This window comes from Adelges cooleyi, unplaced genomic scaffold (assembly GCF_023614345.1).
Source record: "Adelges cooleyi isolate 19-005CV unplaced genomic scaffold, UGA_ACOO_1.1 ACOO_flye_CR_arks_rails_tigmint_CR_PRNA_1, whole genome shotgun sequence".
Classification (NCBI taxonomy): domain Eukaryota; kingdom Metazoa; phylum Arthropoda; class Insecta; order Hemiptera; family Adelgidae; genus Adelges; species Adelges cooleyi.
The window spans coordinates 1,289,243-1,312,731 of NW_026095751.1; the positions used below are offsets into that span (position 1 = coordinate 1,289,243).

The window sequence follows — 23,489 nt, forward strand, 5'->3', positions numbered from 1 at the left end:
AATTATACAGTAACATAATTATTTATAATCACAAGGAGAAAAACGCTGAATGGGTTTTTTAATCCTAACGGGTCTAGGTGATTTTTGTGTTGTGGTATTTATTGGTACAGTAGTTTCAAAGGAATCGGAGTTTGTTTGGTCAACACTAGGCGTGTCTGAATAATTAGAAGCAGAAGATAACTCATTTTCTTTTAGGCCGCGTGGCCATATCTGATCATTGTGCCTTATCCATTCAGAACCATCATTTATAACTACTTTATGAGTATTATGACTAATATTATCAGTAATTGTACCCTTCTGCCAATTTTCACCTGTTTTTCTGTAATCTTCATTTAAATACATTTTTGCTGATGTATAGGAATACGCCACATTCGGCAACACACGAATCTCCCGCTCAACTCATGTCAGGTCATTCGACACGAACACTATTTGATTTATTAATACCGAACACCAACGAAGTAGTTATTAATAATCAAGTTACCCAAATAAAAAACGGGGGTAAAAGAGACTTAAATTTAGATAAGGGCGATGGTGTGTTTAATATATAGAGAATTAAACTATTTTGAATTTATTATTTAGTTCTAATTTGAACGTTGAACGTACAACATATCTCTTATCTCATAACAGATAACAGCGTAACAGATTAATATTCAAAATGGATCCGAAATGGTCTTTCCGATAATTGTCTTTCGTAGTTTTTGTTACCTTGCGGCGCGTGACAGCGTAACGCTTTTTTTCGGTTATTTACCGGCTAATTCTCACCCCCAACCCCATTCCCATTCCCACCCCCAACCTCATCTTCAACCCCATTTCTTTATTGGTAACGCTTTCTTGATAACGCTTTAATGGTAACGCTTTTTTCGGTTATTTGCCAGGGTTTTGTGCCAGAGCTAAGACATGAAAATGTCAACAATTTGGTGCTCGACTATTGTACATTTTTTATCAAATATTTATTTTTAAATGTTAATGGTTGATGAAAAAAGCCATAATAACATTTTATATGATTTATTAAGACATTCAATTATTCAATAAACATCAAATCTAAATTTTTTTGTCATTTTTTAATCTCCAAGCGCTTACATACACAGTGTTAACACCGTGACTTTTAGTGGATTGTAAGTACAGAAATGAAATAATGTTATAAACACCCAGCACAACTAACAAGGATATTTTAGCTTCGATGCAGAGCAGAGATGCTATTGGTTTTACCATGATGTGGCCTTTTTTTTGTCTGTATACACTGTAACTTTTTTCAATACTGGACCAATTCCTTCGAGTAGCAACTCTATAAATCACAAATTTCATCTAGTTGGTACTTTAGGGAGGTAAAAGTTGAAAAAGTTTACTTCTTCACAGTTAAAATTTAAAAAAAAAACCATACGAGTTTTTAAGTTAGAACTTTTAATGGCTATAATTTCAAGAAAAACTGTCGGATCGATTTGACATTTATAAGAAATCTTTATTTGGTATGCCCGCACACGTCGGTTGTATCAAATTTAAATTATACCGATTTCCCACCCCCCCCCCTATGTGCGAGTTTATTGTTTTTTGGGTTTTTTTAGCTGTAGTTTCAATACTTTTAAGTAGAAAATTTGTCAGTAGTTAAAACGCATATGTATCCATAACATATTAAAAAATTCGCCATAACCGTTGTGAAATGAAAATTGTAAACTGAAAATTATTCAACATCTTTTATGGTCACCACCATTTGAAATGTTTTGTAATTGAGTGGAATAAAAACAATAGCCATTTTTTAAATTAATAAAACCTTTTTTATTTGACACTAAAACCAAATGTTTTCATCATACTTTAAAGATGGAAAAAAACAAAAAAAATGTGTATGTATATGTACCGCTGTACATATATTATAAGCATTAAATTAAAATATATGTGTAAAATTATACAACTATGAAAACAATTATTAAACATAAGATATTAAACCGATTACCAATGATTATACCACTCCCGAAAAATATTCTTATGTAAATATAATATAGTAATAATTCACCAACAACACTTAATCTAACAATTTACATAATATCAGTTAATTCTATATTTTAAATTTTAATCATTTTTACTATTTTTTTGCAGCGGTAGTTACAGCTGCTTTTTTTCAGGGATTTTTTCAATGTACTCTAAGTGTTGATATATTATAATAATGTTTGTAGTAATTTATAATATCTACAAGAACAACAGTGTGATAACTCTTATAACAGCAATTCATTGTGATAATAACTGTAAAATAATTGTAAGGCAGTTTTGATATTTCCATGTCTTAGTTCTGGCATACAACCGAAAAAAGCGTTACCAAAAAAGCGTAACGAAAAAAGAAATAAGGATGGGATTAGGATGATGATGAGGTTGGGGGTGGAAGATAGGGGTAGGAGATATGTTGTATTCAACGACCAAATTATAAATGAAAAATAAATTCAATGTAATTTAACAGGTCATATTTCTTATGAATTGTTTAAGGCCAGATATTATGAAATCACTAAAATATAAGCCAGAAACTTGATATGTTTACTAGTCACCTTAGATACTAACTTGTTATTATACTATTTCATTATCTATAATTCCACCACTACTCTAAATTTATTCGGTATCTCAACGAGATATGAAAATACTCTTTCGTGGTTGCAGACTCGGCTGAAAAACTTGTTTATGTTTTAGTTTGCATATTTTTATACCGTTTTCGAAAAACATATTAACTTTTTTTTGTTCTGTTTACAAACTAGATGGCTTGCAAGGCCTAGGGTAGGTGATTGTGTTGATCTCAAATAAAAAAATAATTTTATGGTATTACAGTGTTTATTTAATCGTTTTATGAAGCTACAAAGAACGAACTTTAAATCTATGTTATATTAATTATCAATATGGATTAACATCGTTGTATATATATTATTAGCATTTTTTAAAATATAATATGTGTACAATTATACAGCTTTGAAAAATATCACAAAGCATCAAATTTAAAACTGATTACCCAAAATTAATACATTCCCAAAAAATATTCGTATGTGTATCGTATAGTATAATATTAATTCAACAAAATCGCTTAATCTAACAATTTACATGATATAAATTCAAACCACTGCCAAAATTGTTTTAAAAAATTATTTTTAAACATCAAAGTTCCTATTTTTTATTGAAAAAATGACAAATTTACATTCTCCTTAAATAGCGTCAGGAAAAACTCCGCAATGTCCAAATGATTGTCATCTAAAAAGTACAATATTTTTAGTTAAGAAGTTAAAATAAAGTAAAATAAAAATCTATTTAACATACACTTAAAATATTAAGTCTAAATGATCATAGAAATACCTTTAGAAGCTAACTCAATAATAACCGTATACCCTTAAGCCAATAGATATTTTCCTTTTGTTTTAGAGCTATCTTTTGGACTTGGATAATTACACAAACACAGATGAGTAACTTTTACAATTATAATCATTAGTCTAACATATTTGTTTTTGTCTAAGAAAACTCTTCGATTTAATATCGTTAATGTTATGTAGTTTATAATGGCGGTTTTTCAAGATTTTGTTTACTAATTCTAACTGTAAAAATATCTACGCTCATAAAACCGTATTGATCCTACTCTATGCCCGACCTAACTATGATATTTAAAAGAAATAAATAAACTAATTTTGTTAACACAATAATTTGGTATATTACTATTGATATCATTTTCCAACATGTAATAGTCAATTTTTTCTTGATTCAAGGTGCGCGGGTAAGATGACGCAATATTCGAAACATCATCCTTATTGAGTAGACCATCTTTGTCGGTGTCTCGCTTAGAGAAAATAGATAAAATATATCTAACCGAAATGGTAGAATATACGGTTCCAGTCTGAAGAATCAACAAAGTAATTAAAATTAGTACCTCTTAAGATTATGTAACGCACAAGAGAGCGCTACTCGCTCATCTTTTGTAGTGTGATAACATAGTTTGCACGAATATAATTTACTCTATGGCCTGTGAATTGTGATAGTATTGTGTTACCGAAATTTCATAGGAAAATAGAAAAGTATAATAAATTTACCCATGACAACTTTTTTAGTAGATCCAATATTTTTTTAAAGTTTATATTTATATTTTTCATTGTAAATGAATGGGAAAAAAATTTAATGTCTTTTCATAGAAATTACTGTGATTACATTCCTCACTAAACTAAAGTTAAACTTTTGAATTTAAACATAAATGGGTGAGTGCATTCTCATAATATAGGCATACTAAACGCAATCGTAATAAAAAAAATGTAATAATACTTTTTCCACATTGCTGTATTCTGTTAAAACAAGCAACAGCTCTTGCAACTCCAAAAATGAATTTCCTTTAATCAAAAAATTAAACCAATTGTTTGTTTTTTAAAAAATATCAATTCATAGAAACAGAGCTGGGAACATTTTTAAAGTTTTCCAAATCTGCATAAAACGATATTAATATGAAACGAGATAATATCAAAAATATATACTTCGCTTGGAACCAAATGCAAATTGGCCTCTGTAGTCGGACTTAACTATACATAAATTTTTGAAAAATTGTGTTACTGCATCAGCGTCAATATGACCATTATTTATGTTACCATTATGGAAATCTATCAGTACCTGAACCTGCTTTTGGTCTAGACCATTGCCCTAAGTACAAGACGTTTTTTTATTTTTAATGCTAAAAACAAAGATATATATGTTTTTTGTCAAGCCTTTTACGAAAACATAAATCCTTACATCTGGTTTTGCTATCCATATCCGGTTTAAGAACTCCAATGCGTTAATTTTGGGACCTTAAAAATTAATTAAAATTATTAACTCTGGCAACTTAATAAACCGCATCAGTAACTCAAAAATACCACGTTTTAATGAATGTAGCAAACGTTCACTGAGTGAACGGGAATTACTACGATGAGTAGACCAATTTTTTAGATCTAAAGCTTCAATGACATTTTTAACATCAGCGTGGCCAAGTAGACCATCGTGATTGCCCATTTGGTCAATATCCCTGAACAGCCCCAAGTAAAGTCTTGTTTCGTAGGATGATATACTTCGATTCTATGTAAAATACGTGTACGAAAATAAGAAAATCAGATTAGTTTGATATTTGTCTATATTCTTATGTGTTATTACCTCCAAGATGTCATCTTGTTTATCGTAATTGGCCACAAATAACAAAAAATCTAGTAATTTTCGATCGTTGGATACATCTGTAATTAAAATGTCAACAAATTATGAGCAATTTTCAATAAAGCTAGCTAGTGTAAAATTGTTAAATACTGGAAAAACAGATAATATTTTTTACGGTCATAAGTTACATTTTATTACAACCAAAAAGTTGTTACAATTTTTTGGTTGTAATAAAATGGCTTAGCCTGTATAACAAATACTTCATTACTTTCTCGGTAAACAAATTCTAACATATTATCCATGCCAATACTACTTCCCATATTTTCCATATTTTCCTTGGAAAGGTGCTCTATTTCGTTAACGAGATTATCGTATAAATTTTTAATTTTTTTGATTTGATTCCCGTCGATTCCGATGCTCTATGAAATATCATAAGTACAAAAATCATAAAACATACAATTAACTACCGATATTTTGTTTTATGTGGTATTACCTGTGTCACGGTCACGAAGTACAATGCGGAAAGGATAATTGCACTTTTGAAATACATAATGATTTTTTTTTCAAACACTATTGAACCAGATATAAGTCTTCAACACTATAGTCGGAAGAACAGTGAAATTCGATTTGACTCAAGGTGTCTACATCAAGGTGAGATTGACAAAAACAAAATCAGTATAGAACTGCAATGTATTGGCAGGTAGTTGTTTTTCATTTTTTTTTTTTATTTGCTAAGTATATACCTAGAGTCGTTTTCGACCCAGCTGTACAGTTGTTAAAAAGTGTAAGCCACTAAAAAAAATACTGCATATTTACTTATGTGAAATAAAGTAACGATACATTTTTATTTGCTATATACACCGCACAAAGAGAACATTGCGAACGATGAGGGTTATTAAACCTTCATATTATAATATATTTTAAATAAAAAAATAATGGTCAAGACTATGCGGTTTTATTGGTTTGTGAGATGAAAAAATCCTTTTAACATGTGTATAATCACCTAACTTATCCATACCCATAACCGATAAAGGTAACACTTTTATTAAGTATTGAAAAATGTAGTAAAATATGTACCTGATATTATGATCGTTGAGTACTAAACCACGAAAATTAAATAGCTGGCAAAAATGCTCAGTGCCTTATTGTAGTAGCTAACCTTTAATAAAAATTCTAAGTTTTTATTAGGTGAAACTATAACTATACCCTTAGATTTATTATTATGTTTTCAGAAATGTCAATTGTCATACACTATGTCAATTGTATCTAACGAAATATAAACGTTATTTCGATATTTAGGTAATTTAGGTAATTTGTTGGGTTTAACCCTTAATAGTACCCTAAACAATTTTCTTTAAGAGTTGAAAATATGTTAAACTTATTCCTCGTTTAATTGCGAAGTAATCTGATATACTTACATAACACTGATCTATTGTATGAACAACACAATAGATCAGACAAAAATGTGTTTAAAAAACATGATTTCATGTACTTTTTTGGCATTACAAAAGTAAACCCGGGTTTTATAGAAATATATTGTACTTACTTATTATATGATATTTAAATAATTTTATCGTCGTTAGCCAAAGCATCCGATATAGGCTCACACTCATAGATCTTTTCTCCACAGTTTCCTAAGAGCCACGATGTCTCTTTTCATTTAATAATTTCACTTATAATACAATGGACAAATAACAATACATATAAATAAATAACCAAATTAATTAATTAATCAATTGACCACAACTTCACACAGTACTCGTGTGTAAAAACCTTTAATAACCTTAAAAATAATTATTCATAATTATTGGTTATTGGTATTACATAGTGAAAATGTTCAAAAAATTATTCCTAATTTAAAAAACTAAGATAATGTACACGTCAACATTTAAGAAAATTAAATTCCTTCCGTTTTTTACATACAAATTATGGGATTTTGTTGTTAAAAAAATATAGCAAATTCGGGCTGGCTATTAACTATCAAAGTATGAAAGAGAATAGTTTAAAAAATCTCTTATAATATTGACTGGCTCATAGGTAACCAATCACCCTGTATGTAGTATTAGGGTGGTTCTTATTTATGAACTTAAATGGGCTTAAATGAACTTAAAACTTTAATGGGCTACCCCGCCATTTTGTTAATTTCTATGAAAAAACAATTTGAGTAGAATTTGGTTTTGATAACTCACCTCTTCACGTGTCGCAAGGGGGTTAAAAAATGACCAAATGGGGTAGTTTTATAGTTTTTTGAGTTTAAATAAAAAACGATTGCATTTAGCTTAAAATTACATATTAACTTTATGATAGATCATTAAGTTCTCTATAAAAAAGATTTTCACACATTTTTCCAAAAATGTATTATTATCCAGGAAAAAAAATAAAACATAATTTTTTTAATTTATTTGGAAAAACTGGTTTTCTATGGTTATTTAAATATGTTTGATGAACGATTGGAAATCAAGTAAAATAGATTAGTAGGAAAATTTTCATACGATCAACCTTTACGTATTTAAAGATGGTTTAAACAAATATATTGTGAAAAACGAAAATTATCGTTAGAAAATAAAGTATAGAAATCGACCCGGGAACAAAATAAAATAATTACATTTTTCCTATAAAAAAATGTTTGTCTCTTCAAGAGACCTATTTTATAGAGAATTTAATGATCTATCATAAAGTTAATATGTAATTTTATGCTAAATGCAATAGTTTTTTTTATTTAAACTCGAAAAACTATAAAACTACCCCATTTGGTCATTTTTCAACCCCCTTGCGGCACGTGAAGGGGGAGAGTTATCAAAACCAAATTCTACCCAAATTTTTTTATAGTAATAAACGAAATAGCTGGGTAGCCCATTGAATAACTTTTAAAAAAAAATCTTCATCTATGATTAAGGACCAGCCTAATGTAGTATACACAGTTAAATCAGTATAGTCCGACAACGGTTTGTATAATACATAAATAATTTATATTATTGCTTTTGAATAAAACTAGTTTCGATAAATTATTATAACGGTTCATGTGCATTTCATTTTTCGAGAAAACGTGGTTAAGATTTTCAATAAAAGTAAAGATGAAAGTTTGGAATGTAGCGAATGCCGTGAAAATAATTATATTTTATTTGAAGCATTTTGTTATTTTTCACTTAGGTACTCCGGTTGATTTTCACTGTGGTTTTCCAACACTTTTTGTCGTTCAACCTTGGCTTATACAAATAAACGCAAAACACATGTGGTATTCTACCGTGACTTTTGCAACTCGATGGAACAAAAAAAAAAAAAAAAATAGCTGTACAATCCGTACATGTGCAATATTTTTTTTTAATGAAAAAAAAAAAAATATGTATTCCCGTGTAGTTGTATACAGTTTAGAGAAAATTTGCTACCCCCGAACCCCGCCGACCCATAATATCGAAATGTATGTACTTTTTTAGTAAATCGTAGCTTTTCGTAATTTTAAGAGAAAAAGAATAGGTGTTGCTATTTATAAATCAAAAGTTGCTAGTAAAAAAAAAACTAAGTTGAGAAGGGGGTAAAAAAAAAATCCTGAAAAATTGAGATCATTTTTTAATATCTCAAGCATAACCCCTCTCCCCCCCCCCCGATCTCCGCTAATAATCACTATGTAAAAAAAATGTAACTTCTTATTAGACCGTATGAGATTTAAGCGATAAAATGATCACACTGTATGTATGATATGCCTCACTCAGTGAGTGGGACTCTGATAACCAGTGGACTTGTTGGTTCGTCTTGGGCTACTAAATAAGGCCCCTATTTTTTTTTTAATTTTCCCACATGAAGTCGCCGCCATCTTGAATATTTTTTGATGGACATTTATAAAATTGATAAAACATTGTTTTTATTAGAATCGGACACTCAAAACAAAATAGTCCTCGTAGTTCGATTATGGGATGAGTACAACGAGTATTTTTTTAAAGATTTTTTTCTATTTCCAAAAAATTTGGATGTTAAGATTAGTATTAAAGTATATTTCCAAAGTACTAAACCGAGTCGGGAATTGTTTTTATCGTTTCACTCCTAAATCAAAAGGAAAATCAAGGTTTACCAAGACCAGATTTGTTTTTCTTACTACTTGTTTTATTGCATGTAACCATTTTGAATACCAATTAAATAGAATTTTGTTTTTTTTAACTTAAAAGAAAAATCCTAACTGTACTCATCCTATCCTTATACCATTCCTTTTTATATCCTTATTGTAATCATAGTCGATGAAAACATTTGGTTTGAGTGTTTAATTACATATAAAAAAACAAGTGTTATCAATTTTAAAAGTGCCCATTGATCCGTTTTCCGCTTAATAATTTCAAAATATATTACATGGCGGCAACATGATAAGTTGGTGGACAATTTTCAAGAATTCAGTCATCAGAATCACACGGGTTGTATATACAGGGTGATTCGTTAATGATAAAACCATCCGTATAAATTATTTAAAGTTGTTAGAAAGTGAGGTTTTTGTATAAGTTCGCACATCGGCGCATGTGTTTCAAAAGCAAACACAAATTTAAAAATATGATTTAACCGTGGCGTTAACTCGAAAACACAATTTTTCTACTTGGGGAAAACAATCGTGTGATTTGATGTGCGTTTCCATATTTTCACTGTTCACATAAATGCAAATATAGTAATCGTTTGTACAAAAATTTTTTACGCGTTCAAAAGACTGTTAACATTATTTAGATACTCACATCGAGCTTGTGTTATAATAATGTGCACCTAACGTCGACAAATACAGGGTCTTTAGTACATCAAGGCCCACCTGACTTATTGACGATTTTCAAAAACTATGATAAAAACCACCCATGTTAAAATCATTATTGGTTTTTATCGTACAATGATATTGTAAGGTCATTGTTTTAGAGAAGGGGTGATTTTCGAATCTCTCGTAGCAACCTGTATATTAATTTAGATATGCGCGTTAAGCTATTTATTTAAGAAGATAGAAAATAGTTGAACTTTGATCAATCCCGATCCTTCAGGTGGGATAAAAAAATCAGCCATTTTTCAGCCGAGTCTGCAACTACGATAGAATATTTTCATGTCTCGTTGAAGTACCGAATAAATTTAGATTAGTTGTAGAATTATAATTAAAAAAAAAAAAAAATTACATGGAGCTTCCAGTTACAGCTTAAGGCCAAGGGGATTAAAAAACTATGTACAATCAAGTTTCTGGCTAAAATTGTAGTGTTTATTATCTGGCCAAAAGTAACGTAACATAGAGAATTAAACTATTTTGAATTTATTATTTAGTTCTAATTTGAACGTTGAACGTACAACATACCTTTTATCTCTTATCTTCTATATCTTACCCCTATCCCCTCACCCCCTATCACTCACCCCTATCTCTTATCTCATATCAGATAACAGCATAACGCTTTTTTTGGTAACACTTTTTTTCGCTTATGTACCGGCTAATTCTCACCCCTATCTCCCGTCCCCAACCCCATCTCCGTGTGGTCACGCTTTTTTCGGTTGTGTGCCAGAGCTAAGACATGAGAATGTCAAAAATATCCACTGTAATTGAACTACAGTTTTTACAACAGTTTTAGGCCACTATGAATTCCGAACCCGAGAACAATTATCTAATAATTAAGCATGATGTGGTCCCAATACTTTTGTTTTGCACGGATATCAGTCCTCACACGATCAATCAAGATTGCCATTATATTATTTTCACTCAAGATTTTCCGTGCAGGCGAATGATTAAATGTCAAATTGGTAACCTTCAATCGTATAACCATTAACCATCAACCGCGTTTTTCTTTCTGGTTATACAGAAAAACAGTTTATGGTAAAAAAAAAAAAAACAAGAATTTTTATATGATAATCCCATGTTTGTCACATACGAAAACTGCTAAGAAATAAACCATTTTAGCTTCGATGCGGAGCTAAGAAGATATCGCTTTAACAATGTTTTTATTATTACTTTTTTTTTTTTTTTGTGTCTGAACCCACGACATATTTTAAACCACTATACCGATTTCTTGGTGTAGCAACTCAACAGATCTGAAAACTTACCTGAGTGGTACTTTATCGGGCTAAACATTTAAAAAAGTCACCTGAAAATTAAACTAAAGAAATATATCGAATGGAACTCTAACTTATACAACAAATCGATTTTCTCAACATACCTGTAGTCAAACTTTTTTTTTATTAACCCCCCCCTTTAACTTTGAAGTTTATATGAAATACGGCACATTGTTTTATGAAGCCTTCGGGCTTTTAGGGATGCTATTCTAGAGACTGACGGCTAAGCCAAGGGGCTAGTCCTCGCCCCTTAGTTTCGCTTAAGGATTTGTATTGAACATTTCGCCTCCGATGATGTATCTAACCTATATCTTAGGCTTTCGAGTTTTCAACCCGGGTTTTGAACCCAATTTGGAGTTTCAGTAGTAGTTCCAAAACTGATTACGAATCGATAATGCAGTGAACAATTTACCTTCACGGCTATAACCGTTTAAAAATGTGTTTTATCAACTATGTATTGTAACTACGGTGTATTATGCCACGCTAGGAAATGTGTCAATATGTTTTTTAGTCTTCGATATTGAAACGCTCGATATGTACATATGAAAATCGTAAAAAGACGCTTGCACAGTATATTATATTTCCCCAACTATCGCATCAGTCCCACGGAGCCGAAATAATAATTTATAAAAAAAAGCATACATCAGCCTCAAGTAATTCACATTGTGGACCTACTATAAAAGCTCCACATCTTAAGAGCGGTAATGAATATTAATTGAACAATCCGTAACGTGGGTATCAAAATAATGTCTACTTCTATTCATTTAGAAATTTGTTAATAATTATAAAACACAAGTTCTCATACAGGTCAAAGGCCATTATTGTTTAATAGATTGTGATGATTACTTTTGAACAGTAATATTATTTTTTTTAAATATTGGGCTAATAGTAAAAATGTATTAATTACTCTATAATTAGTTAAATAACATGTTTTATTTGTAACATTTTGGGTTTTTTTTTTTTTACTATGTACCATGTTGCTTATACATTTGTTGAGTTCTTAACCTTGGATTATAGTTTGTATTATCTAAACCGCCTATTTTAGCCGGTATACAGGGTGATTCATTAAGAATAAGACACTCATTTTCTCGGAATCTATTAATACTTTGAACAATATTTTTTTCCAAGTATTTTTTTACATATTGTATTATATTTTTCAATATTTTGAAAATTTGTATCACCAATCCTTGAAGGCCAAAAAGGGGGATTTTAGTTTTTTTTTAAATGGCAACATATGTTTTTAATTACATACATTTGTAGACAAAAAATAAAAAAATAGTTTAGCGTTTGAGTTTTAAATTGTTATTTATTTGTTATGACTTTATAAAGATTTGATTTTTTAACCATATTTCTTAATATTTTCAATCGTTACTACAAAGACGAGTAGTTTTATTACACTCATAAAAATAATTTGATAAAGTGGGTTGGTAAAACCAACCTGTGTACCTGTGTTGGAATAGGAAAACTGTAGATAAGAACCGTTTGTCTAACATTATTTCAGTCTTTTATGCCAGTGACTTTTTTTTGTTAGAGCGTTATCGCCAAATAGACAATGCAAACATAAATATGAACTTTGTGTGCTACCGGTTTTGGAAAACCGAAGAAACATGATAATTATTAAGAGAAAATGTAGTATCTTAACAAAGTCATAGCTAATGAACAAAAACAAATAAATGAAAATTCAAACGCTAAAATATTTTTATTTTTGTCTACAAATGTATGTAATTAAAAACATAAGTTGCCATTTAAAAAAAAACTAAAATCCTCCTTTTTGGCCTTCAAGGATTGGTGATAACAATTTTCAAAATATTGAAAAATATAGTACAATGTGTACCAAAAAAGCTTGGAAAAAAATATTGTTCAAAATATTAATATATTCCGAGAAAATTAGTGTCTTATCCTTAATGAATCACCCTGTATTTGTACATTTTTCTCAATTTTCAATATAAAATGCAAACAGATATTTCATCGGCAATTGAAAATCTATTCATTTGCTGTTAAAACGAAATTGTTTTTGTTTTTTACTGTTGTTGTCGTTGTAATTGTTCTTATTTTTACAGTCGTTTCGAATACGAAAGCGTTTCACAGAAAAACAATTTATTTTTTGTTCGACATGCTACCATTAGTTTTTGTAACACTATGCATATTGCTATTTTCAAATTTCCACAGTATTTTTGTTCCTGAAAATGATTTTCTTGTTAGAATAAAAAGAAATCCAATTTCACATATATAATAGATTTACACTATACGTTATTATACTCTGGTTACTTTTATCTTCATTGAGTCTAATTTTCATTCCAAAATCTACGGTTAAAAAACAATAAAAGAAGATTTTCCCGAAACTTTTAGGAAAAAAAGATTAATTTCCACTATTTTAAAAAAAAACATACTTAATTTAAAAGTTAATTCAAGACAATGTACGTCAGCACTTAATTATCAAAATTAAATTTATAAAATATACATTTAATTTATTTGTTTTAATGAGTAGTAAGGAGCATATTAAGGTGTGGGTAAATCGCAAGTCTTATACAAAATTATTTTTAAATTTCATCAAAATGTTAAGACTGTATGTACGATTACTACGGGGAAAAAAATAGGACAGTTATTTAGTATTAGTTTATTTTTACTCCATCGAACGGCAGTGTCCAATTAAGACATACAAAAACTATTATACACAGTTTTTCATATTTTTATGGCGTGTAAATAATTTATTATTATTAATACAATTTCATAATTTTGAGAATGATTTTGTTGCGTTGTTCTTAAAATATCACCTTAACGGCGGAGCCCTGGGTACTAAAAACTTGAAATATTTGTGCTTACACATAATTATATCCTGTTAACAGCAAAATGCATGTTAAAAAAGTTTTAGAAAAAAAGCAAAGCTAGAAAAGCCAGTACAGTGGTGAAGAAGCATATAGGTTGGGGGCAGGGCTAGGGATCACGGGTGTATAAGAATTATTGCAAGTTGAAAAATATGTAAAATTATCTGGTGTTTCTCTCAATTTCAAAAATACTGCCATATAATTTAGTTTTGTGTAAACAAGTGTCCCACAATTTATAACGTTTTAAAATGTAACGACTTAAGTTAAAATTATTAAGAAAGAAAAACTGCTGTACTTACAAATAATAAATGAGCACGTGTGCACTATAAGCAAATATTAATTGTATAATAATATAATTGCTAGATACTTCTAACTACCTACTTTTATACATACATTTAACCAACTCTGGTACACCTAGAAGGGACTATAACGTAATATTAAAGAAAGGAAAAAGGAAGTGTTACACGTCTTGGATTGTTGTCAATTCCTAGGTTGCTGTGTGTGATTGAATCAACAGTGAACCGGTGACGGAAAATGTTCTCATTAAATTGTCAATTAGGATAAATTTCGATAAGCTCTGATCGCATCCACCTTATAATAATGAAAATACATTTTTAAGCACATTATTGTCATTAGATGATGAAATATTATTCAGTTAAATAAAAAAAGAACCTATCATTGTTATAATTAAAATTGAATAGGCATAATTTGGTGAAATACTGTTGGAACGAGCCCAAAATTTGATAACCCCTTCCACGGCGAGTATTGTAAGATATTGGGTTTTCATGTGTAGTTTTAGGACTTATGAGCTAAAAATTAGACTGAAGGTAGTTCTAAAATCTAACATAAACATTAATTTAATACTTAATTTTAAACATTATTCTTTTAACATGTGCTACCCAGATATTTTTGTTTTACTCTAATTTTTTCATAATTCCTATATTCAATTTCTCACCCACAGATATCGACTGAAATTTGTGTCTTACACAAAGAGTGTATTAAAATAAAAATGTATTCTGTACTTTTAAAAACGATTTATACTTTTTTTAGTTTTCGTTTAAAATTGTTTACATAGTTTTGTGGCCATATAAAATGAATTTTAATTTAAAATTTTTAATGTAAACGTTGATTAAACAAATGATTGTAAAACTAATATCAGACAAGACCATAAACTAAAACCACATCAGTATACATGTCATTATATTTTATATAAATAAACCAATTATGTACACTAACAACGGTACGCTGTAAATATAATTATATTTTACTGTTTGTGTCGAAATTTAGCCCATAGACAAAGCACAAGAAAGTCATTTCAAAACAGTTAATTTAACAAACTGGTCGAGTTTACCGTTGTCTAAAAAATTGTAAGTACTCAAGCTTTTAATAAAATATTTATGGGAAAATCTCGAAATAATTTAGCTTTTAATTTGAATTAAGTACAAATTGTGTTTTCTGTTTTGTAACTTCTGACACTTTGAATACATCTTAAGTTGAAGCTATTTTATACTTTATATTTTCAATAGATTATAAATATTAATTATATTTTTTTAATAATTAATGGTAGTATCAGCAGAACATTTTACCTCCTATTTATTTAAGAGTTTGGTATAAGCTATTTTTGTTCTTAACATGTATATGTTTTTGCTTTTATAATTACTTTTTAAAGGAACAGCAGTTTAGCAAATTATAACGGTCACTCTTTCAGTTATGAGTTTAGGCATTTAAAACATAAAAATTATTTTAAATAAATAAATGTAATGCTCATCAAGTAACAAAAAAAAATGTTCAGCCGATTCTGCAACCACGAAAGAGCATTTTCATGTTTCGTTAAATTACCGAATAAACTTAGAGTAGTGGTGGAGCTATAGATAATGAAATTGTATATTAACAAGCAGTAACAAGATAGTATCTAAGGTGGCTAGTAAACATATCAAGTTTCTGGCTAATATTTAAGTGTTTTTATAATATCTGGCCTAAAACAATTCATAGAAATATGATCTCTTAAATTATTGAATTTATTATTCAGTTCTAGTTTGAACATTGTGAATACAACATATATGCCCCCAACCCCAGCCCATTCCCACCCCCAACCCATTCCCAACTATTAGAGCACTCCCCCACTTCCTGTCCTCGAAACTTTTTGAAACATACCCTGCATGTCTGATTCGATGAAAGTATGTTCTCAAAATTCTTTTCACTTTTTTTTCGATTTTTGTGAGGTACCTACGCAAAGTAGTTTTACTTTTGGAGCATAGGAGTTTAATAAGTCATTGTAAATCCAATATGTTCTTAGTTCCACATTCGAAAGGCTGATAACCAAATGGTGACTAAAGCATATACACAAAAGACTAATGTTTTATTATTTAAATATTTTGCAGATAAATATGAAGCTCTTATGTATTTTAATATCATTTACCTTGGTAAATGATGTGTTGGTAACTAAATTAGATAACTATATTGAGCAGGTTTTCGTAACAAGTCAGTAAACATTTTTTTTTTCATTTAAAATAATATTTTATGTTTTCTATTTGTATACAATTTATTACAGACAAATACATCAAGGAACTATACAACTGTCCGACAAAATGTAAACCATATTATTTATATATACTATAGTTCTAACTAAACCATGTAAATAAGAACATTGTAAATTTATGGCTAATGACCTCTGAAGTCGAAACCCATATTATAATTTAAAAAAAAAAATAATTACATCAAGAATATAGGAGGTAAAATTAAAATACTAAAATATAATGTTTCCTGTATATTTGTCTGGCGGCTGTCGAATGGTTTTTAAATAAAAAAATTGTAGTTTTTATAATTTGTTCATATTAAAAATCAATAAGGTGCTAAGTACCTTATTTTTAAACAAAGTGTAGTTTTACTTAATTTATGTTAATCAGTTCATTCATATTTATACTCAAAGAAGCAGCTGTTTCTATATTTAAATTATAACTCACTAACCTCACAATATGAGTACCTCGTGTTAATTCAACCCCACTCTTGGATTATCAATTTTGCCCACTTGTAGTCTAAGTATTAGCCAACCACAAGGCGTACCGTCTCCGGTAGGTATCTTGTATTTTATATAGGATCCACGAGTATTGCTAAGTGTTTTCTGGCTTTTTTTTATAAAGCTCAACCGAATATTTTTTTATTCTAGTTGGATTGGCGGAAGTAATTACAAACATTGTCAGTGGAGAATTTACGATGGGTAATCATGATTTTGTAGCAAATAATATAATAATAACGATAAAACATGTTAGTAGATGAAAATATTTTGAAATTAAATTTATGATATACAACTGCAAGAATCAAGCTTTGTGAAATTTTATCAGTGATGTAAATCTTAATTTAACTCAGAAATCCAAATGGAATCTTTCTGTCCAACAACGTTGATATTACATATATTTACCTCATCTCTTTATTATATTTTGTTTATTCGGCCACTTTTCTTACCATTGATCCAATCACATTTAAGAATGTATGTAATATGTTACTGCTTTTAATTTCATCTAACCATTTAGTCTTTCTTCCTTTTTTGACCTTACGTGCTTCAATTAAGCAATTTTATTACCATAGTCTCTAATAAATTTCATATAATTAATCCAAACACATTTTCTTTCGAATTTATAAATCATATGTGTCTTGTCCTGGACTTAACATAAATAATTTAATCTATTTCACCATTTATTTAATGTTAATTTTAGTGCAAATGGCTTTAATGATAGCAGTGCCGGGTAATATTTTTTTGCATATTATGGAAATATTTCCACATAGGTAATATAGTAATTTTATATTCAATTAGTATAAACTTTTTTTATTTTTATTTCAGACACCGAAGAAAAATTATTCATAGAGACAGGTAAACATTTAGTAGTAAATTATTCATATATTTATTTACTTATTTATTTGTATATTGAGAATAATCAAAGACTTACATATTGATTTCTATCATAACGAATGTTGTACGTTAATATTGCATTTGTTATTTGATATTCATTCAGCATAAAATTATTTTTAATTTTAGAAAACAAAAAAGAAGAAATAACGCTTGATCGTAAATTATTCATATATTTTGAGAATAATCATAGCCTTAAGACTTACTTACCGATTTATATGATAATGAATGCTGTACGTTAAAATTTAATTTTAGATAAGATACACTACCAACAAATTTTGTTTCAAAAGATATTTTCCGTAACAGGTAACTAACTTTTTTATACGAACAGTTATTAAATTTAATATTATATAGTTCTAAGTATAAACGATAAAAATGAACTATTGAAGTTCAAAGTCATATTGCTTTATATTTTTTGCCGATCGATGATCGTTCAAAACTTAGTTAAAATCGTTAATTTAAACGCGACTACTAGAAGTTTTAACATTATTTTACATTACAACTATTCGCCTAAGAATTGCCCAACTATAAGATGATTGTTATAGTGTTACATAAAAAATGTTATAATTTTTGTATCATTTATATATTTTGATTACAGGTGCTGTAATACAGGATTTGAAAGAAGGTAATCACAATTTTACATGCAATTTTCGGAGTTATGGATAGGTATATTTCTAATGTACAAGTTCAACAAATGGGGCAAGAACTGAACGTTGCGGTAGGTCGTTTGTTAGTATACAATCCCTGCTAGCCTCGATACCAAGGAAAATTAAGACTTTAAAAACTAAGCATTCTGTTTAAGAGGTTGTAAAGGGTTTGGCATAAAATAACTTTCAAAACTTGAGTAGCGGGATTCGGACATTAGCCTAGTCCAAGTTGAAAAGTTGAAAAGTACATTTATTTTTTTGGCGTTTTCTGATTTTTGAAGGGAAACGGATGAATACTTTTAGGTTTTAAAGGTAGATTGTACCAAAATGCAACCCAACCACGAGCAACTAATTATTTTTTATTATTTGTTATCAAGGAGAATGTAAAGACGCTAAACTACCAGATTTGGGAAGTGAAAGGAGATATCACACTAAAGGAGCTGTAAAAGCATTAATCCGCGTTGCATTAAGTAAATATTCATATGGAATTTTTTCGTTGTTTTATTTATACCTATATTTATTTAACTCTGCATTTATTTAATTACACTAATGGTATTAATGTCACTTGTACTTATTCTATTGACACTCGATCAATAATTAAATTAGAGTCAGAATCATTATACAGACATTCATTATTTTCACAGTAACACACAATTTAGTTTTTTTAAACAATAGAAGTATACAGTTCACACAATATGGATATTAGACTAGATTTTTTTTCCTAACATACATTTAGATTTTAGTAGTAATATTATAATTAAACTTGTCTTTTGAATTTAGTTATTATTCTTTGATTGGCTAGCATTGTAAATAATTGCTCTAATCCCACTTTAGACCTTGTGATTTGTAGTAATACATTTTTACTGTTGAAAAATTGCATGAACCGATTGTACCTATTGATTCAAATCAACCAGCATTAAATATATCCCTACCTTTACTGTGACCCATGGCTCATTGTATCGAGACCATTCGTTTTTCAATTTGCTCAAAGTCAATTATGATAATCTCCGTTCATTTATTGCTTCTTTTGAATGGTGTCCCACATGGTTCAGCTACTACCTGTAACCTAGTTTTCAGCAATTATGTTTGCGATTCCTTTGAAAATCAATCCCAGGTTGATGTTATTTATGCAGACCTTAGCGATCAATTCTGTTAATCGTAATGCTCTGATTGGTGTTCTTAATGAGTCCGGTATAAGCTAATTAAACAAATAATGTCTTTCGCTGTTTATAATTGTTAACATTTTATTGAGAGTATTAGTTATTGGTTAAACTTCTTATTTGTTATATTAACTTTAGAAAAAGAAGAAAACGAAGACAATGGAAAAGGTAAATATTTAGTAGAAAATTACTCATATATAAGTTATATATAGTCATGTATAAATTGGCCAAAGATTTTCGAATAGGAATTTCTATTAAATCTATGGGTATTTCACGCATAAAATGGAGTCTTTAAAGTAATAAAGTTGATTCTTCCGTCCTTGTCTTCCAGGTCTTCTGCGCTTCGTATTATGTTTATCATTCCACCACTTAAGTACTTAACAATCTAATTAGACGAATGATGTCTTCCGCTGTTTTTAACTCATAAATGTTAAAATTGTATTACGAGTATTTATTGGTTAAATTTCTCATTTGTTGTTTTAATTTTAGGAAAAAAAGAAAACAAAGGCAAGGGAAAAGGTAAATATTTAGTAGAAAATTACTCATACATATATTGGCCAAAGATTTTCGACTAGTAATTTCTATTAAATCACTTTTTTGTGCGCTCGTTGGCTCGATTCTTGAGTATAGTGCGGTTGGTTAGGATCCCTATACCACTGTTGATTCTATGCAGCTTTAAAGGGTTCAGTGAAAGTTCTTACGGCTTGCAAGTCGTTTGTTGCACTTTCCAATTGAATCGCAAAATTATAGCCGGTAGTAGAAGTGCTTAACCTGTTTGTTTGGCTTAGTAATAATGTTGATTCCTCCGACCTAGTCTATCTTTTATTTATGTTCCTCATTCCATCACTTACATGCTTAACGAACCTATTAGACGAATGATGTCTTCCGCTGTTTTTAACTCAATAATGTTTGTATTGTGAATATTTTTTGGTCAAACTTTTCATTTGTTATTTTTATTTCAGTAAAAGAAGAAAACGTAGACAATGAAGAAGGTAAATATTTAGTAGGAAATTCCTGCAATCAATCGCAAAAGCGATGCCCGTGTAAATTAAAATAAATAAATATTGCATAATCAACTAAATAAGTATTACAAAGTTATTGGAAACAGGGTAAAAGGTAAAACTTTATTACAAGTTAATGTTTTTTTTTTACATATAAAAGCTTCTAATAAGATATACGATAAAACAAACTACGGGTTTTTATTTTTACTGCATTTTTACAGTTTTGTTTAATGATAGGTATGATATACAAGAGGTTTGGCCTTGTTCTCACAATTAAAAAAAAAATTATCTCAGAGTTACACATCATTGTGTATTATTATTTTGATTTTTTTATACGCATGTATAAGTTGTGACTTTTCTATAAGGAAAAGTAGAATCCAATGAGCTAATTTTGGGTATTTTTTTTAAGGTGAAGACACCACTAAGAGTGTGCGTTTCTCAGTAGACTTGTGTCGTTTAATAGGATTGCACAGAAGCACAAAACATCTGTACCCGAAACATTCACTTATAAAATCTGCTGAAGTCCATGGTGACACTTGTTCGCTAAAAACTCAAAACGGCAGATTAGAAATCAATTACAAAAAAATTGATGGCCGTATTTGTGAACTTTACGATGACGGTACTCCCAAACGTCTACTTTCTACTCAAGTACAGCCAACTGAAGAGCCTGACTTAAGTTTTTTATTATAATGCACTATTATACATTGCCCAAATCGTGTATTTTTTTAACCAGTATTATTAATTATGTCAATAAAAAATGAATTTAAAAATCATTTTCCACTTTTGTTGTTTATTGATTTCGGACAGGATCGAGGGTCATATAAATTATTTCTTTAGGGGATATGGTTATAATGAATATTTTGACGGGTCGAATAAGAAATTTGTAATAATGTGAAACAACTTACAACAAATAAACTAGCTGACTTCTTCGCTTCACGGGAAAACATTGAATCACGGATATTTTTTAGTCTAACGTCACTGACATTATTTACCATGATCTCTTATCCTCTCCCCTTATTTCTTCTATCCTCCTTCAATTTCCATTGCCGCTCTATTCTTCTCCTCTCTACTAACCCTTCCCCTTTCCTCTCCCCTCTCTTCTAGTAAAAAAAGTGCATGTGTCTGTTGAAGTTACACTGCTGTCTGTGCTCGTCTGTCCATCCATTATCAAAGTAGATACTTCTTTCCTATGGTAATAATATGTATGTTTAAAAATATTAAGTTTTAGCGAAAAATTGCCTATACAATGTACCGTAATAAATGCTAGTGTAGAGGCCCTTTTAAGTAATAAACAGTAGAAAATTATATAAAATTATTGTGTTGCTAATGGTTTTTTTTAGCTTGTTCTGGTTTGTCCTTGACAATAAAAGGTTCGAAAACAGAGTAGTTTATGAAAAAGATTTACGTTATAGGTACGCACTATGGATATCCCTTTTGGCTTGTTTACAGACCTTCAGTCCAAATACCCGAAAAAACACCATTCAAATTTGGAACTTGTTTAAAAATGTACAAGTAAATGAGAAAAGGCATATTAAGCCATCGAGACACTATTCATAGTAGCCAACCAGTTACTAAAAAAAACTCGACTATAAAAATACTCCGATTTAACTTTTAAATAAATTTGAGATCTGGTACATTTCCTTTGTGAAAACCGAACTCTACTAGGATAACACTGTTGTTCAAAATTAAGTTAATTCAAATTTAAAATTATGTAAAAGTGTAGAAATTACATATTTTATAATGAATAATTGATACTATAATTACTATTTATTTTTGTTTTAGAGACTTGCTGTATGGTCACAGTCAGATTCAGGTTTGAAGTACAATACATTTTTATTATAGTTAGTATACACAGAAATGAGCTCTGTCCTGAAAATAATTAGTTTGGCTGAAGCTGCTGGTGAACTTGAAGAATAAGTACAACATAAGCACAGGAGGTATTGGATTCATCCTATACACAGTAGCAGAGAACACGACATGCAATTTCATATAATTGATGACAGTTTGGAGAACACATGACATTTTGATTGGGAAATCAAATCAAAATGAATGTTTAATCGTGTAGGTACGGCAAACTACAATTATTAAATGTTTTTTAAGGAGATCTAAAACCTCCTTCTTTAGTCGCTATAAAAATGTTGAATTAGTTTGCTGAAATTATGAGAGACTTGAAGTATTCTTAGCATTGAGCAAAATTATTTGTTAGAAGGGGCGGAAATAAGAGTGTAAAGTAATAATGTAAAATGTATATATTATTTATTATTAATGTATAATATTCTTTTATAATTATTTTATAGCAACAATGTATAATGTATAAATTATGGGGAAACGTCTTCGTACAAAAATTTGTACCTAAATATTTGCCTGTACCTTTCCAATGTACAACGTTTATCTAATTCAACATATTGCAATGAGGTGCATCTATATTGTGTTGGAGTACAATAGGCTATTTACCTTTACCAGAGTCGTGGACATGAAAACGTCCCGGTGAAGGTCACTCTCCCCGTAGCTGAAATACACCAGGGGTAGGCAAACGGTCCTGTACGGCTGTCACGTCTTGGGATTTTTAAAAAAAAATCGGCTGATACATCTTCCATTGTCGACAATTTCTTAAAGACATGAAAAATGGTCTGTTTTGTTCGGCTATGAATTTCGTGTGATTTAAAAGTAGCCATGATATTAAATAAGCGCAAAAAAAAAGAAGCAAATTATATCGGTTTGAAAAAAAACGATTCGCGATTGCATTTAAATATTATTGTGGGGCATTGTAACTTATGTTG

The 23,489-nt window shown here is 29.5% G+C and overlaps 1 protein-coding gene across 2 annotated transcripts in view; it reads right to left on the reverse strand.

Moving 5' to 3' along the window:
- Positions 1-3,082: 3,082 nt before the first annotated feature.
- LOC126836158 (uncharacterized) overlaps positions 3,083-23,489 on the reverse strand; it is a 31,510-nt gene continuing 11,103 nt past the window's right edge. The window contains exons 2-10 of one of the 2 annotated variants that reach the window (XM_050569336.1): positions 5,618-5,765; positions 5,393-5,543; positions 5,128-5,204; positions 4,857-5,052; positions 4,732-4,787; positions 4,479-4,641; positions 4,273-4,337; positions 3,676-3,853; positions 3,083-3,219 (exon numbers count right to left, since the gene is read on the reverse strand). In XM_050569336.1, coding sequence (XP_050425293.1) covers positions 3,143-3,219; positions 3,676-3,853; positions 4,273-4,337; positions 4,479-4,641; positions 4,732-4,787; positions 4,857-5,052; positions 5,128-5,204; positions 5,393-5,543; positions 5,618-5,674 — 1,020 coding nt within the window. In that variant the 5' untranslated portion in view covers positions 5,675-5,765 and the 3' untranslated portion in view covers positions 3,083-3,142. Of the gene's footprint in view, positions 3,220-3,675; positions 3,854-4,272; positions 4,338-4,478; positions 4,642-4,731; positions 4,788-4,853; positions 5,053-5,127; positions 5,205-5,392; positions 5,544-5,617; positions 5,766-23,489 lie in introns of both variants that reach the window. The other variant, XM_050569327.1, reaches the window with a different exon arrangement.